General features: G+C 36.5%; 1 protein-coding gene across 2 annotated transcripts; it reads right to left on the reverse strand.

Moving 5' to 3' along the window:
* Positions 1-3,232: 3,232 nt before the first annotated feature.
* Positions 3,233-5,847, reverse strand: LOC126783283 (peter Pan-like protein). 2 transcript variants are annotated; one of them, XM_050508726.1, is made up of 8 exons: positions 5,719-5,847; positions 5,356-5,592; positions 4,964-5,194; positions 4,681-4,791; positions 4,406-4,593; positions 3,866-4,059; positions 3,644-3,755; positions 3,233-3,383 (listed from the first exon to the last, which is right to left on the reverse strand). In XM_050508726.1, exons 2-8 carry the CDS (start codon positions 5,551-5,553, stop codon positions 3,365-3,367), a joined length of 1,053 nt encoding a protein of 350 aa, XP_050364683.1. In that variant the 5' UTR covers positions 5,554-5,592; positions 5,719-5,847; the 3' UTR covers positions 3,233-3,364. The 2 variants fall into 2 exon arrangements, with proteins under 2 accessions (XP_050364683.1, XP_050364682.1); XM_050508725.1 differs by having other exon boundaries at positions 3,233-3,497; positions 3,604-3,755.
* Between the last annotated feature and the right edge of the window lie 11,111 nt (positions 5,848-16,958).

Consider the following 16,958-nt stretch of genomic DNA (forward strand, 5'->3'; position numbering starts at 1 on the left):
TCTTATTACATTGAACGGCCTTCATGTTCGGCTCGACTATTGTCACTTCCTAGTAATAGAGTGCCGGAAAATAAGAGTCTAGTCTTGGAAGAAGAAACCGTATAAAAGTAATAGAGTGCATTAAAAGGTGTGTGATAAAAAATAATAATGTGTGTTAATAATAAAAATGGGTGTTAATAATAATTTCCTAATTTTTTTTTTCATATTATTACATTGAGGGTTTATTTGATAACAATGGAATCTGAACCACTGTTGCTTCTTTCATGAAAAATATTGATGTTGATTTTTTCACTAATCTTTTCTCTATGAACTCTCTTGATGATAACAAGTTTATTATTGGGAACATTTTTCCTAATCTTGAGCAGGAGGATATGAATAAACTTTCTGATTATATTTCTCTATTGGTTGTGCATGACGCTCTCTTTTCTATTGGTTCTCTTAAGGCCCTTGGCTATGATGGTTTTCCTGCAAGCTTTTATCAGCATTATTGACAGTTGTATTCTGGTGATATTTACTACATTGTTTGCAATGCTTTCATTTATGGTTGCATCCCTTCTGGTCTTAATTATACCATTATCTCTCTAATTCTCAAAGTTGATGATCCTCAACACATGATTAATTTCAGGCCAACTAGTATCTGTTCCACCATCTATAAGACCATCTCTAAAGTCATTGTGGCAAAGTTGAGACCTCTTATGATGAAGCTTATAAGTCCTAACCATGTTAGTTATGTCCCTAGAAGACACATTTCAGATAATGTTATGATAGCTCATGAGATGTTGTTCAAGTTTAAGAAGTCTAATGGAATCATGGGTTTCTTAGCTTGGAAGGTGGACTTATCTAAAGCTTATGATAGACTTGGTTGGAGTTTTATTGAGCAGGTACTTTGTGAAATCAAGCTTCCCTATATGCTAATTAAATTGATCATGAGTTATGTTTTCTCTACTAGTTTTCAAATCTGCTTTAATGGTGAACTCACTGACTCTTTTAAGGCTCAAAGAGGAATTAGGTAGGGGGATCCTCTCTCCCTACCTTTTTGTGTTGTGCATGGAGAAGTTATGTCACATAATTAAGTCTGATGTTAATTCTGGGAGTTGGAAAACTGTTAAAACTTCTCAATGTGGGCCAAGAATTTATCTTTTTTTTGTAGATTTATTTGATGAGGCTTCATCTAGACAAGCTTCTATTTTAAAGGGCATTCTTGATACATTCTGCTCTTTGTCTGGTGAGTCTGTTAGTTATGAGAAATCTCTTATATTTTTCTCTCCCAACATTGATAGAAGGTTTGCTAATGATATATGTAGGACTTGTGCCTCCCCCTTGACTGCTGATTTGGGAAAGTATCTTGGTATGCCTTTAGATAATTCTAGAATCAACAAACATACTTGTGATGGTTTGTTTGATAAAACTCAAGGTAGATTAGCTAGTTAGAAAAATAAGACTCTTAGCATTGCTGGTAGACTCACTTTGATTCAATCTGTTACTTCTGCCATCCCAATTTATGTTATGCAGACTGCTAGATTTCCCATCAGTTTTTGTGAGAAGATGGATAAGTTAAACTGAGATTTCCTTTGAGGGGACACTGAGGCTAAGAAGAAACTTCACTTAGTCAATTGGGATATTATTTGTCAACCTAAGTCCATTGGGGGCCTTGGTATTAAGAAAACTTATGAGATGAATCAAGCCATGTTGGCTAAGGTCAGTTGGCGATTTCTTCAAAATGATGCTGGTCTGTGGGTTAATATGTTTCAGGAGAAATATTTAAAGGATATGGACATCATTGATCATGATTTTTGTGCTCCTTCTGATTGTTCTTCAGTTTGGATAAGTATTTCTCATGGTGCTCATTTATTTAGGAAAATTTTTAAGTGGAGAGTGGAGAATGGTAAAAAGATTAACTTCTGGCATGATGTGTGGGTTGGTTCTCTACCCCTTATTGATTGTGCTCTTTCTTATGCTCCTATTGATCATAATGCTATGGTTTGTGATTTATGGTGTGATTATGGGTGGAATATTCAGCTTTAAACTATGTGTTGTCTTCTTATGTTGTTCTTCAAATTGTTAATGTTCCAACTAGTTCTTTTTATGATGTTGTTGACCAACTTATTTGGGGGCCTACTTCTAATGGTTGTTTCTCAATCAAGTCTTCTTACAACTCTCTTTTTGAGATAAATGGTAATCAAAACCCTTTGTGAAGTTTTGTTTGGAAGGTGAATTGTCCTCCCAAGCTGAAAACTTTTCTTTGGTTTGTGATTCACAAGAAAATTCTAACTAATGTTCAAAGAGCTAGAAAAAGGTTTACCACAAGTGCTACATGTCATATTTGTAACTCTGAAGATGAAAGTCTCCTTCATCTCTTTAGAGACTGTTGCAAATCTAAATCTATTTGGAATTGTATAAGTCCTCCTGTTTCAATTGCTAATTCATTTTCTCTTGATTGGAATGGCTGGTTGGCGGCTCAGCTTCACTGTCATTTGAAAATTAAAAATAACATTCAGTGGTGCAATATTTTTGTCTTTGTTTGCTGGTTTATATGGAAGTGGAGAAACAACTATGTTTTTGATCCCTCATTTATCATGCATGTTTACACTGCTAAAATCATATGGGATTATGCTGAAGAGTGGAGTTGCTCTCTAAGCAAGGCTAAAGTGAGTTCTTTTTATAGTTCTACTATGCTTTCCTGGTTTAGGCCTTCTACTGGTTGGTATAAGTTGAATATTGATAGCACCAGAACTTCTAACTCTGGGAAAATTAGTGATGGAGGGGTGATTAGAGATCAACATGGGCATTAGATTCATGGTTTTCAAATGAACTTGGGATTGAAGATATTTTGGATGCTGAGGTTTGAGGCTTATTTTTTTGTGTGAAACTCATTGCCAAGCATTACAGTGGAAATGTTAAAATTGAGTTTGATTCTGCCATTCTTATCCAACTTATGCAAAGGGATAACACTTATATGCATCTTCTTGAATCTCCTTAGGTGCTTCTATAATTTCCAAACTACAGAATGTGAAGCTCTCTCATATTTTTAGAGTATAACATGGTTTCTCATGAATTGGGACTGATTGAGTTTACTGATCCCCTGCACATACTGCATAGGCTTTCTTGGACGATCTGGCCAGTGTTGCTAGATGTAGGCGCACATGAGTTGCTTTAATATTTAGTCTATATTTTTTGCATCCGGACCTTTTATGTCCCCTTTGTAACCAAACAATAAAAAAACTAAAAAAAATTCCCTAAAAATGAAGACATCATATTGTTCAACTCAACCTACAGATATTTTAACTTAAACAAACCAAAATGGGGGTAAACTAACGTCATTGGTGTTACAAACATAATATCTGAATTCATTTCAACCGAGTTGCTAGTTTTCCTCCATATCCTGATCATCGTCTTCCTCGTCCTCACTATCAACTAACTCATTTTCATCATCTCCCTCGTCACCATCTTCTTCGTTTTCAGCTTTTACATGGTTCTCTTCGGTTCTCTTTGCATCACTTGAAGAAGTGGATGGTAAAATGTCATTCATGATTCCCAATTTAAGTTTTGATATAGAGTAATCTTTGAGAGAATAAAGGGGAAACAAAGAATGAGAGTTCTTACCATATTTCAACCGAGTTGCTAGTTTTCCTCCATATCCTCATCATCGTCTCCCTCGTCCTCACTATCAACTAACTCATTTTCATCATCTCCCTCGTCATCATCTTCTTCGTTTTCAGCTTTTACATGGTTCTCTTCGGTTCTCTGTGCATCACCTGAAGAAGTGGATGGTAAAATGTCACTCATGATTCCCAATTTAAGTTTTGATATAGAGTACTGCAATCTTTGAGAGAAGAAAGGGGAAACAAAGAATGAGAGTTCTTACCATATTCGCTGAACAGGACCGCGCCTTGACACAATCCATTCTCAACCTTAATCAGGCGAAGAGTCATCCTGGGTCCTATCTCTTGGAGCTTGATAGCACTTTTCGATGAAGCCCGATTCACTCTACCTAGATCACTACCCAAGGTTACCGTTGCGGCTTCATCATCACCTTCACTTTCTGAACCATAACCGGCCCTTCAGATGCAAGGAAAAATTGAATGAGATAAAATAACCGTAATATATAGATATCTAATTTCTCTATCTAAAGGACTTCATTATGATTTTTCTACCCTGTTGAACCTAATAAAACCAAATGCAACATCAGGCTGAAGTGTTTAAGATTTCTAACCATGAACTCTATCAATATAACGATTTACACTTTTCGTTAACCATATCCTAAATAATCATTAGACTGCATGATGCAGTGCAACCAAACACCTCAAAATTCATAATACAAGCTTACATTCTCTTCAAAGCATACAAAATATCTTAAATCTGTTGCCATGCAACAAAATAATAAAATCACAAGAAAGTGCCTTACTTTGTGACAAAGTCACTGACGTCTTGAAGATTCCTCAAATCAGGTACTTGATGCTTCTGAACAAATTTGCTTATTCTACGGGAGACACCAACAGGCTCTAATCGTATAGAGTAATGTCGAAAATCAATTAGTTTTGTGTCTTCATTGTAATGAAGCAACAAAATTCTCTGGCAGGAAGAAAGTTTTACCTAAAACATTAAAATCATGACAATTGTGAGTAGGTAGACAAGTTTTTCAACAGAAACAAGTCAATATATTTTTGTTTTCAGACTCACAGTATTAACATCAATAGATGGAAAGAGATTCCGAAATGCTGCAGATATGAGCTTCAACTGTGGAGGTTCTTGGTTGCGGCCACCGCCACTTCCAAAACCAGAAAGAATACTCTGCCAAAAACAAAAAAAGTATCATTAGAATCCAGTTTCTTCCATGGAACTTGCCTATGCTGAATATTATTCGTCACTTTGTGATGCAATGAATGAGCAGGAAACAAATAGCATGAAAAAAAGAACTGTAAAAGCATTGAGCTACATATATTGACATATAAATTTAGTTTACCATGGGTGGATTCTTGAAGAGATCTTTCGGACATCTAGGATTCTTTTGAGAACGTCTGATGTCTACTGCCAGTGAGTACTCTTCAACTTTAAATGTAAGAGTTGGCCCTTGAGGAGTTGTGGCAACTCTGAGGTAGGGCGCAGTTGGAGTTTTCGACAATATGAGGAAATGTGTAACCCCATAAGGCCCAGCAACATTCAGAAAGTCCTTGAGAGTGTTGCTTCTCTTCTCCTGAAATACATTGCCATGAATTGAAGTTAATCCACGTCTAAAACAAAGTTCAACCTCAAATTATCAAACCAAACAAAACACAAAGCATGACTTATCAAGTTCAATCAGTAGGACAGCATGTTCAAACTTGCGAAATAATCGGATGAGGTCAGAAGAAAAACCTTAAGATGGAGAGCAGTATGGGGATTCATCAACTGTTTCAAGTCAGCTTTGAGTTGCCTAAGAGGACCAGGCAACCTCCCTCTTGAGAACACAAAGCTCTTTGGAATCTTATCACCTGTGATATGGTCCACAGTAGCCAGCTTCTTCTTTGCAATGGGCTTCACAAATGGCTTCCTCTTATTATTGAAACGAGCCATGGCTTCCCAATAGTATCGAGCTTTGAGCTCTGAAGCTCACTGCAAACAAAACCAAAAAATTAGCATACAAAGATGATGATTTATAACTATAAGGATTCATTAATCGCATGGATTTCAAATTCACTGAGCTTAGACCGAGATCAGAAATTGTGGTCGGAGGTTTACCTTGGGCGGTAGGGTTTTGGAGAAAGTTCTGTGAGGTTTTAGACGACAGGGGGAGTAAAGGAGGAGGAGGCTGGGTTCGACTTAGGGACCTAAGGGTGCGATGAACGGCGTCGTTTAGCTGGAAGCTTTGATTTTCTTATTGGGCTTTTAGCCTTTTATTTGTTCTTTTTATATGAAAATGTGCTTTATGTGTTCGAGAGCAGCCCTAATACTGGATACGATATAAATTAGGGTTAATTCCTCCTATAGTACTTAAAGTATGGCTATTTGGACAATTTAGTACTTAATATATGAAAACGGACAATTTGGTACCTGAAGTTCTCATTTGTAAGCCATTTTGGTACCTCTATCAATTTTAATCATATTTTTAGGGTTATTTCCGTCATTTTAGCCATAAACTCATTAAATTCACATTTTTCTTCATTTCTTCCTATAATTACCTCTCTTTGGAGATAATTAAATTGATATATCTACTTCACTTAGCATCTACTTCGCATATATGGAAAATAAATTTTTTTCTTAATATACTTATTCTATCCTAATTATTTTTTGCAAAGGAAATAAATTGCCTTTATGAAATTGTAAATTTTTATTAAAATATATTTTTTAAATTACTTATAATTAAAATTAATTTAGATTGATAACTACATTATGAAAAATCATATACGTAAATCATTACATATACTAAGTGGATGAGTTATCAAATTTTTAGTAATAATTTAGAGGCAATTTGAAGGTATTATGAAAAAATGAAGTAAACTAGAGATAGAATGACGGAAATAACCCTGAAATTATGGTCAAAATTGACATAAGTACCAAAATGGCTTAAATTTGAGAACTTTAGGTACCAAATTGTCCGTTTTCATACATCAGGTACTAAATTGTCCAAGTAGCCAAACATCAGGTACCACAAGAGGAATTTACCCTATAAATTATTGAACTCGATCAAACACACAATAATTGCTTCTAGTATTCTGATTCTTCTCTGCCTCATCGTCTTTACAGTTCAAGATGGCTATGAAGTATGAATAAGAGAGGGAAGGGAAGAAGTACCATTTGGCAAACCATGCATCGTTGGGGGAGATCTTCGAAAATTAATGGCTACTCGTAATCTTACCCCTTGAAATTTTCGAGTTACCGGCCGGGACAAGTTCAATCAAGGACTAAAATTTTGGCAAGAATGGAAATATCGAGTATCTAAAAATTGGAAATTTCGATTAAAAAAAATAATTAAGTAAATTAATGGAAATTTATATCAAAACATATAAATTTTAAATGAAACTTTGAGAAATATTTATTTGATCAATTATCAACTATATGTTATAAGAAATTATTATATAGCTATTAGTTTATAGTGATTTATAGTAATTTGAGGTGAAATAATCGTCGAGCATTATTAAAAATCTACTGAAAATATATAAATATATATATACACCCAAAAATAGGCTAGCTCATCACGCCTTATTTACATATGATACATGAAACATAAAATTATATGAGTGATTTAGAACCACATAAAAGATCTACGAGGTACAAAATTTTCACTATTTTCATCATGTCTTTGAGTAAAATCATGAGTATATTGTGAAAAATAGTCATTAAATGATACCAACCCTTTCTAACTTTGCATATACTAACTTATATGTCAACCGTAGGGTTCGTGGGTGATTAACTGTGGGTTGTGGTACTGGTAGTTCTCATTTGGTATAAGTATTTCTCGACTTTGTCCATAACCATCGCTTTGTGAAGATTGTGCATCAGATTGTGTCAATATGTTTTCAATTGATTGCATCTCATTAGAAAATAAATATGGTGGATAAGTCATGTTTAATTTCCCCCATAAGGGTAAAGTCCATCATTGCTTCCTCCTAGACCAAAGGAGTTTGATTCCCATTAACAACTAGTTCGGTTTTATTTAAATTTTAGGTGAATGTTGAGACATGGAATGCAATATATAATAAAAAAATCTATATATAACAATAAGTTTGTGTAATAAAGTTGACTATAACTTTGTGTTTGTAAAAGGATGGATCACAAGTTCGATTCTTTTATCCAATGATTTTTTATTTTATTTAAAGTTGGCCTAACACGTAACGATATTATGAAAATATCGGAAAATTTCGAAAGTTTTCTGATATATCGAAAATTTCCATCGAAAAATGCTTGTGTGTAACGGATATATCCATATGCCAAAAAATGAAAACTTTCGCGAAAATATCTATGAAATTATGGATATTTCAGTCCTTGAGTTCAATTAAGTCGCTTACCACGCAATTACATGCCTACTTCATCCCTCCTAATTTGGAGTATGATTTTCAACTCGATCATCTACTCATCCTAGCTACTCTGTTCTTCAAGCTGTACAACGACTCTGTTAACTCTGTGATTTCCTTCCCATTTCCATCCATTCCTAAAAGCCTGTTCAAACTTGGTTTTTTTGTTTTTGTTTATGGTTTGTTAGTTAGTATTAGTTCTTCATGCATGCATGATAACTAGCTGGAACTTGGAAGTGAGATATGTAGCTGTTGTAAAAAACAGTGATATATTGCATACATAATTTAATAAGCTGAATTATAAATAATTATAAATCAGAAATGAAGAACACGAAAAGAAATTCAACAAAAATACCGAACGATTTATGATGGAAGAACTAGTCGAGACGTGTGTGATACCACACTGTCCTTAAGACGTTTACGCCTCCTCTACCGGTGCAAGGATGCTTGGCGCTTGTCTCTCAGGATATAACGACTAAACAATTCTAGAAAGTTGCACTACTAACTAGAACCCTCAACGAACTCGAAAGGTACCTCTATCAATCACCAGAGAAGAACTAAGAACTTTGAGAGTGGGAGAGAAATGTGTTTCGAATGGGATGATTTTACAATGAAATGATGGTGGCTATTTATACTGTGAGGATTTGCAATCAGCAATTAATAAGATGGCTATTATAGAAATCAAAAAATCATAACATATATGAGTTACATATGTTACAAACATTGATTTCAATTCTATTATAATTCTCCATAACACACAATAACTCAGTTGTTACAAAAGAAGAATTTGAACAGTCAAGAGAATTTGAAAAGTCAAAACCGAATTTTCGGAAATGCAAAAAGAATCTGCGTTCCGACCCTCAATTCGGTGTTGCATTCGTGTCCGCAGGTCGCACGGGCATACACGAGTTTCCCTTGCGACCTAGGATTTGCACCCCCCCTGCGCGTGCGCGAGAGGGTATAAGGGGGCTTACACACTTTACAATCCATACACAATGGATTCTATATAAAGTCTTTTCAACACTTCTCTTTTCCAATGTGGGACAAATACCTTTTCCTCATTCTAAGTAGCCATCTTTGAGTGACAATTTCTTATTCACCCACAAACTAAATTACACAAAGAAACATATGATCTTGTAGCCCTCATTATGGAGAACTCAAATCTATGTTCATCTTTGATTAATGATAAGTTTAACTTAATTTAATTAATCAATTAAAATTTGGTTTTAAATGGTTTTTCCAACTATTTTTCCAACAATTCCCCACATGAATGAAATTGGCCACCAAAGACTCGATAGAATTTAGTGATAGATTTCTACGGTTGAAACCTGCATAGGATAGGTAGGTTTGACCCTTTGAACATTCCCTTATAAAAGTATGCTTACTTTACTAACTAAATAGTAGACGTGATGTCTTTGAACTATTCGTCATTTGTGTAAATGATAACATACTTTACACAGGAGTCTCCCTGGTACACTTCGGTTCTCATTTTTGTGCCCATTTTGGCCATGGAACACACGTCTGGTTCTGCAAGTAGTTTGATAAGAGTTATGCCCTCATTAACTCCCCTAGAAGCGGCCCCACTTCTCTCTTGCATAGGTGATCTCTTAATTAAGAGTAACCCGCATTACTCTGCTCGATTTCTCGACGCATAAGAATCATTAAAAGTTTTAACTTAACCTCATCCTTTACGGGTATCACTGGTTTTTATCATAGGAATGGACTTGGGGAACTCCCCACAGTGATCCGAACTAATCTCTACAGTTTGGTTTTCCCTTTTGAACCTAGATCTTGGGATCTCCAGTCAGCTAGGTTGGGTATCCACTGTAGTGATTTTTAATTTCCAATGGGCTTTAGTCCCATTCCCTTCGATGATTTTTCAACTAACTCTCTGTTTAACCCTTTAGTTAAAGGATCAACAATATTATCCTTAGACTTTATATAGTCTATAGAGATAACTCCAGTTGAGAGTAGTTGTCTAATGGTATTATGTCTTCGACGAATGTGTCTAGACTTACCATTATACATCTTACTCTGTGCCCTGCTAATTGCAGATTGACTATCACAATGTATACCAATCGCAGGCACAAGTCTTGTCCATCTAGGAATGTCCTCTATGAACTGGCGTAGCCATTCTGCTTCCTCCCCACATTTTTCTAGTGCTACAAACTCAGACTCCATTGTGGATCTAGTTATAACTGTTTGTTTTGAGGACTTCCAGGACACGGCTGCACCCCCTAGCGTAAATACATATCCGCTAGTAGACTTTGAGTCTTTCATGTCAGATATCCAGTTCGCATCAGTGAACCCTTCTATAACAGCTGGGTATGATGTGTAGTGCAACCCGTAGGTACGAGTATACCTTAGGTATTTGAGTACTCTTCCAATCGCTTGCCAATGCATAGCTCCAGGATTACTCGTGTACCTACTTAGCTTATGAACCGCATAAGCTAGATCTTGTACAACTTGTTAAGTACATTAGACTCCCAATTATTCTTGAATACTCTAATTGAGAAACACTTTCACCTTTATTCTTGGACAAATGTAGATTCAAATCTACAGGAGTTCTGACAATTCCATAACCTTCCTTGTCAAAATTCCCAAGAATATTGTCCACATAGTGTGTTTGACTCAACACTAGCCCTTCTCATGTTCTCGTAATTTTAATTCCTAAAATGACATCAGCAAGTCCCAAGTCTTTCATGTCAAACTTAGAATTCAACATGTCTTTAGTAGACTTGATCATCTTATCGTTGCTCCCACCGATAAGCATATCATCCACATACAGACATAAAATGATGTATCCATTTTCAGTGTCTTTGATATATACACACTTATCACCTTCATTTATTCTAAATCCACTGGTGATCATGGCATTATCAAATTTCTCATGCCATTGTTTTGGTGCTTGTTTTAAGCCATATAATGACTTAACCAATCTGCACACCTTCTTACTCTGAGAAGGAGCAGAAAAACCTTCTGGTTGTTCCATGTAGATTTCTTCTTCTACATCTCCATTTAGGAAAGCCGTCTTTACATCCATTTGGTGTACTTCAAGTTTGTGCAACGCTGCACTTGCAAGTACCATCCGTATGGATGTTATTCTCGTCACAGGAGAATAAGTGTCAAAATAAACCAAACCCTCATTTTGCCTATAGCCTTTAATAACAAGTCTAGCCTTGTACTTGTCTATTGACCCATCAACTTTTAATTTCGTTTTGAAAATCCACTTGGAAGTCAAAGGCTTACATCCAGGTGGCAAATCCACTAATTCCCAAGTGTGATTTTGCATGATGGAGTCAACCTCACTTTTGATTGCTTCTTTCCATAGATGACCATTAATAGAGCTAACTGCCTCTTTGAAGGTGCGGGGATCACCTTCAACCATATATGACAAGAAGTCAGGTCCATAGGACTTTGCGGTCCTTGCCCTTTTACTTCGTCTAGGTTCAACCTCAGACTCAGATTCGGACTTCGACTCAGATTCTTGATCCTGAGCATCATCAGTTTCGGCTCGGTTGTCTTCACGTGCCCGTTTAGAAGAATTAAATTCCTCTCTAGACTTCCGTGGAAATACATTTTCAAAGAAAGATGCATTTCTCGATTCCATTATCGTATCCTTATGAATTTCAGGAATATTCGAATCGTGGGCTAGGAATCGATAAGCCGAACTGTTATGTGCATATCCAATAAAGATGCAATCACTGTTTTAGGCCAATTCTTCACCTTTTTAGGCTTAGGAATTTCCACTTTGGCCAAACATCCCCAAACTTTTAAATATTTGTAGGATGGTTTTCTCCATTTCCATAACTCATATGGAGTTTTCTCTTCTTTCTTTTTGGGCACCTTATTTAAAAGGTAATTTGCCGTGAGAATCGCGTCTCCCCACATGTTGGGTGGCATCCCAGAACTGAGTAGCATAGCATTCATCATATCCTTTAGAGTACGATTTTTGCGTTCTGCTACACCATTAGATTGTGGTGAGTATGGAGCAGTCCTTTGATGTATAATCCCATTCTGAGCACAAATCTCAGCAAATGGCAATTCATACTCACCCCCTCGGTCACTTCTTAGTGCCTTAATTTTCTTGTTGAGTTGATTCTCAACCTCATTTTTTATAGAGAATGAATTTCTCTATGGCCTCACTTTTGCATTTTAGCAAATACACATAGCAATATTTCGTGCTATCATCTATGAAGGTAATAAAGTATTTATTATTCCCTCTAGATACCGTAGATTTTAAATCACACACATCTGTATGAATCAGATCAAGGGGTTCATTGTTTCTTTCAATACTTTGGAAGATGATCTAATCAGTTTTGTCTCTACACAAGTTCACACTTGTGCATGTTAATTGACATATATTATATTCTTCACTACCATAAATTAGGAAGACTCATATAGGTGTAATAACTAGTTTTTGACAATAAACAATCTACCACCCATGGCTCTATGTCAATTTCAGACAAAACACATTTGTCAACACGGAGTTTTATACTCATAAAACCCTTAAGAACATACATCAATTTATTCGATAATTTCAGTTCTGTTCTACAGATCAATCCAAAAACTTGGTTTGGTCATACCATAGCTCTAAGTCATTTAGTCCCCAGTCATAATCACTGACTTTTTCCATGTTATCATCTGATATCATACAACAGTGGTTCATGTCTGCAACCTCCTGAGTGACGGCTTCAATCAGGTTTGCCTCTCTCTTTTTGTTCCTCTTTGGTTTGTTGCAGTCCACAGACTTGTGACCAGTCTTGTCACAGTTGTAGCACTTGCCTTCAAACCTTGGCTTCTTGGAGATGCCTCCTTTCGGCCCCAGTTTGGACCCATGATACTTGCCTTTCTTGTTTTTGGAACCTTGACCATGTTCCATCATGTTTGCCTTGCAGAGACATCATTGATCCATGCTTTCTTTTCGGATCCTCGGTTGTCTTCCTTAATGCGAAGTCTAACCTCTAGATCCTCCATAGTCATTTCCTTCCGCTTGTGCTTCAAATAATTCTTGAAGTCCTTCCAAGCAGGTGGTAACTTTTCAATAGCACATGCCACTTGAAAACTTTCACCTAGTTGCATTCCTTCAGCGTGAATCTCATGCAGGATTAGCTGAATCTCAGAGAATTGACTCATTACAGTTTTGGAATCCACCATTTTATAATCAAGGAAGCGGCCCACGATAAACTTCCTGGCGCCGGCATCCTCGGTTTTATATTTTTTCTCCAAGGATTCTCATAGCTCCTTTGCCGTTCCCATGCTAATGTACACATTGTACAATGAGTCGGCTAGACCATTCATGATATAATTCCTACATAAGTAGTAAGAATTATTCCATGCATTCACAACAGCAATCTTTGCTTGATCGCCTCTTTGAAATGCAAACCGTTGAACTTCTCAGGTTTTTCCCCATGGGATACTGAGACAGGTACAACGGGAGCAGTAGGCACAGTTGACACCAAAGGTCCCTTGCCATTTCCGGAATTTTCTCCGTTAGTCATTTTTAGAAACTGAAACACACACACAAGGTGTAAGTTTACTTGAAAAAATTCAGATAAATATCGAATACAAATTATATAAGAAATATCAAAATTAAACGTCTTAAGATTGTTGTAAAAAACAGTGATATATTGCATACATAATTTAATAAGTTGAATTATAAATAATTATAAATCAGAAATCAAGAACACGAAAAGAAATTCAACAAAAATACCGAACGATTTGTGATGGAAGAACTAGTCGAGACGTGTGTGATACCACACTGTCCTTAAGCCGTTTACGCCTCCTCTACCGGTGCAAGGATGCTTGGCGTTTGTCTCCCAGGATATAACGACTAAACAATTCTAGAAAGTTGCACTACTAACTAGAACCCTCAACGAACTCGAAATGTACCTCTATCTATCACCATAGAAGAACTAAGAACTTTGAGAGTGGGAGAGAAATGTGTTTCGAATGAGATGATTTTACAATGAAAGGATGGTGGCTATTTATACTGTGAGGATTTGCAATCAGCAATTAATAAGATGGATGTTATAGAAATCAAAAAATCATAACATATATGAGTTATATATGTTACAAACATTGATTTCAATTCTGTTATAATTCTCCATAACACACAATAACTCAGTTGTTACAAAAGAAGAATTTGAACAGTCAAGAGAATTTGAAAAGTCAAAACCGAATTTTCAGAAATGCAAAAAGAATCTGCGTTCCGACCCTCAATTCGGTGTTGCATTCGTGTCCGCAGGTCGCACGGGCATACACGAGTTTCCCTTGCGACCTAGGATTTGCACCCCCCCTGCGCGTGCGCGAGAGGGTTTAAGGGGGCTTACACACTTTACAATCCATACACAATGGATTCTATATAAAGTCTTTTCAACACTTCTCTTTTCCAATGTGGGACAAATACCTTTCCCTAATTCTAAGCAGCCATCTTTGAGTGACAATTTCTTATTCACCCACAAACTAAATTACACAAAGAAACATATGATCTTGTAGCCCTCATTATGGAGAACTCAAATCTATGTTCATCTTTGATTAATTATAAGTTTAACTTAATTTAATTAATCAATTAAAATTTGGTTTTAAATGGTTTTTCCAACCATTTTTCCAACAGTAGCATGGACACGCCTCTTTACCCGCATATCGCGTGTCTGACACGGATACGGACACGAATACGCCCGGATACGCTGGACACGCGTACTAACTACTAAGTTTGGACACGGTGTCAACATATGTGTCTCCTGACCGGACACATAACCGGACACGCGAATAAGCATTTCCCCAAAACTTCTTTGATCTCAGTTGGGAGAGCTCTCCCCACAACCTGGTATTGATGATTACTGCTTTCCACACAACAAAACAAACACCAAGCAATCAGTAAAACCCAGAGTCAAAAACCAACAAAAGCTCAAGACTTGGAAAAACCAATGCATCATAAAAATGGCCGATACAACATGTAAAGTTGCAAGGGAACAAGAGGCGATGTATGAATGAGGATGGGAGGAAGAAGATAATGATATCCTGAAAGGAGCCATTAGAGAATTGAGGAGGAGAGATGGCTGTGAGTATTCAGAGAGTAGTGTTGCTGCCTCCAAAACTCTGTCTTCAGCGACTATAAACATGTCTCTTAAGTGTTTAATACCCTAGCTCATTGTCTCGGTATCTGGGCCTTTTCACGAATCAACCTAATGAGCCCTAGTTGCTTTACAAAGATTCAGGCCCACATTTGTTCAAGTTTTTTTTATAGAGATTATAACTTATAAACAAGATGATAAAAATGGGGAAGGAGTAGCTCGTCAGATGAAATTGGCTTGGCAATAGGTTGTACAATAATAGATATCTTGAGGATATGAGGTCGTTAACAATGTTAAGATTAGACAAGGAGTTCAAACCCAAAAGCATGATATCTTTTCTTTGATAATATTAACACGGCTAATCACTTCAATGATATTGATAGCATTAGGTTAATGCGTTATAAATTACAATAATTTCCTACAATAATATTGTTTTTATATATTGTCAATAAGATATAAATATGTATATTTATATATTAAATAATTTAAATATAATTATAATTAATGTGTCCGTGTCTAATAAAAATTTCATGTACTGTGTCCGCGTATCGAATTGTGTCCAATACAGACACTCATGTCCGTATCCGTGCTACATAGGATATGATTATCGATTCTTAGCGAGTTTAACAACAATTTTCGAACAATTTTCGTAAATGTGTAGTCACTAATATGAGTTTCTTGTCATTGGCATTGTACGTGGTAACATGCATCTCTTTGCTACGTACCTTATTCCCAAGGGAATGCCATGTGGGTATATTATATAGATCGATTTGTGGACTGTGGTGTGTGGGTGATGAAGTTTTAGGGGATCTAGCAGTACGTAGTGATGATCGATGAAGCAAGAGTCGATCAACCTAGCAGTCCCAGAGGCGGTGGTGGAGCTGGAAAAAAGGTCAAAAGGTGAACGAGGCGCTGATCGAGCAAGAGCTTCGGGAACAGGCCGGCCGGAGAGGAAAGAAACAATGGAGGACACGGCTAAATCAACAGCCAAAGCAGTAGGTAAAACCGTGCATGCATGCATGAGACCAAGGATGGAGAAGGTGAAAAGGAGCTTTTCTGACAGAGGGGGTCATTGACCAAAAAAAGAAGAAGACAGGTGGTCGTCAACCTCTCATTAACCTGAGCTGTTTTCTTAATTAGCTTGGGTCGATCTTTCTTAATTAGCTTGTTTTCTTCCATTTCTAGAACAAGTAATTGCCCATGGACCACGTCATTGATGATCCATACCCATGCATGAACCTTAATTAGTTTCCGAGTACTCTTCTTGGTGGTAACTTTATGAAGAGTCCGTGTTTGATGTTTCTCAAGATACGATGATTTCCCTCTTTTATTTTTCGATTTAAAGTACGAGACATGATTGACATGAGATGTTTGTTAATTAAATTGCTCGTAAGGAACTTCATGAGAAAACAAAATACATGGATAGTGCAAAGCGATTAAAACTTTTTGCAACCTCTTCAACTTGCCGGAAAACGTATAATTAGGTAAGAAATTGAAACTTTAACTCGGAGAACGTACAATAAACCAAGTTTAATTAGTAGATCTCCGGTTTGTTGTGAGTAATATATGATCACATAATTCCTATGGTGCTGTGTATGGCAAGAACAAGCCAAGATGGTCATCAATGATCCCCATCTCAATACTAAGTACAAGACAATATCCTTGCACCAAAATTGCAAATGATAAAAGAACAACTTATTCACCTGTCCTTCACATGTTTTTCACCATTTCAACCTCCACTTTTTCCCAGTCTTTATTGAACTCACCGGCCTCATGCCTATGTAGCAAGCCAAACCAAACCTTCCACAAAAAAGCTTCTCACCCTTAAACCCTTTATAACACCACCTCCATAGCCCTGGACCTTCCACACATTCAGATAGAATTTCTCAAT

The sequence above is a fragment of the Argentina anserina genome, chromosome 2, assembly GCF_933775445.1.
Source record: "Argentina anserina chromosome 2, drPotAnse1.1, whole genome shotgun sequence".
Lineage (NCBI taxonomy): Eukaryota > Viridiplantae > Streptophyta > Magnoliopsida > Rosales > Rosaceae > Argentina > Argentina anserina.

What these genes read in the sequence shown, in the direction of transcription:
- LOC126783283 (XM_050508725.1), bottom strand. Translation starts at nt 5,553, where the DNA reads ATGGCTCGTTTCAATAATAAGAGGAAGCCATTTGTGAAGCCCATTGCA. An exon ending in ATACTGCTCTCCATCTTAAG is followed by an intron (nt 5,195 to 5,355) that starts GTTTTTCTTCTG and finishes AATGTATTTCAG; the next exon opens with GAGAAGAGAAGCAACACTCT. An exon ending in CATCTATTGATGTTAATACT is followed by an intron (nt 4,594 to 4,680) that starts GTGAGTCTGAAA and finishes TTAATGTTTTAG; the next exon opens with GTAAAACTTTCTTCCTGCCA.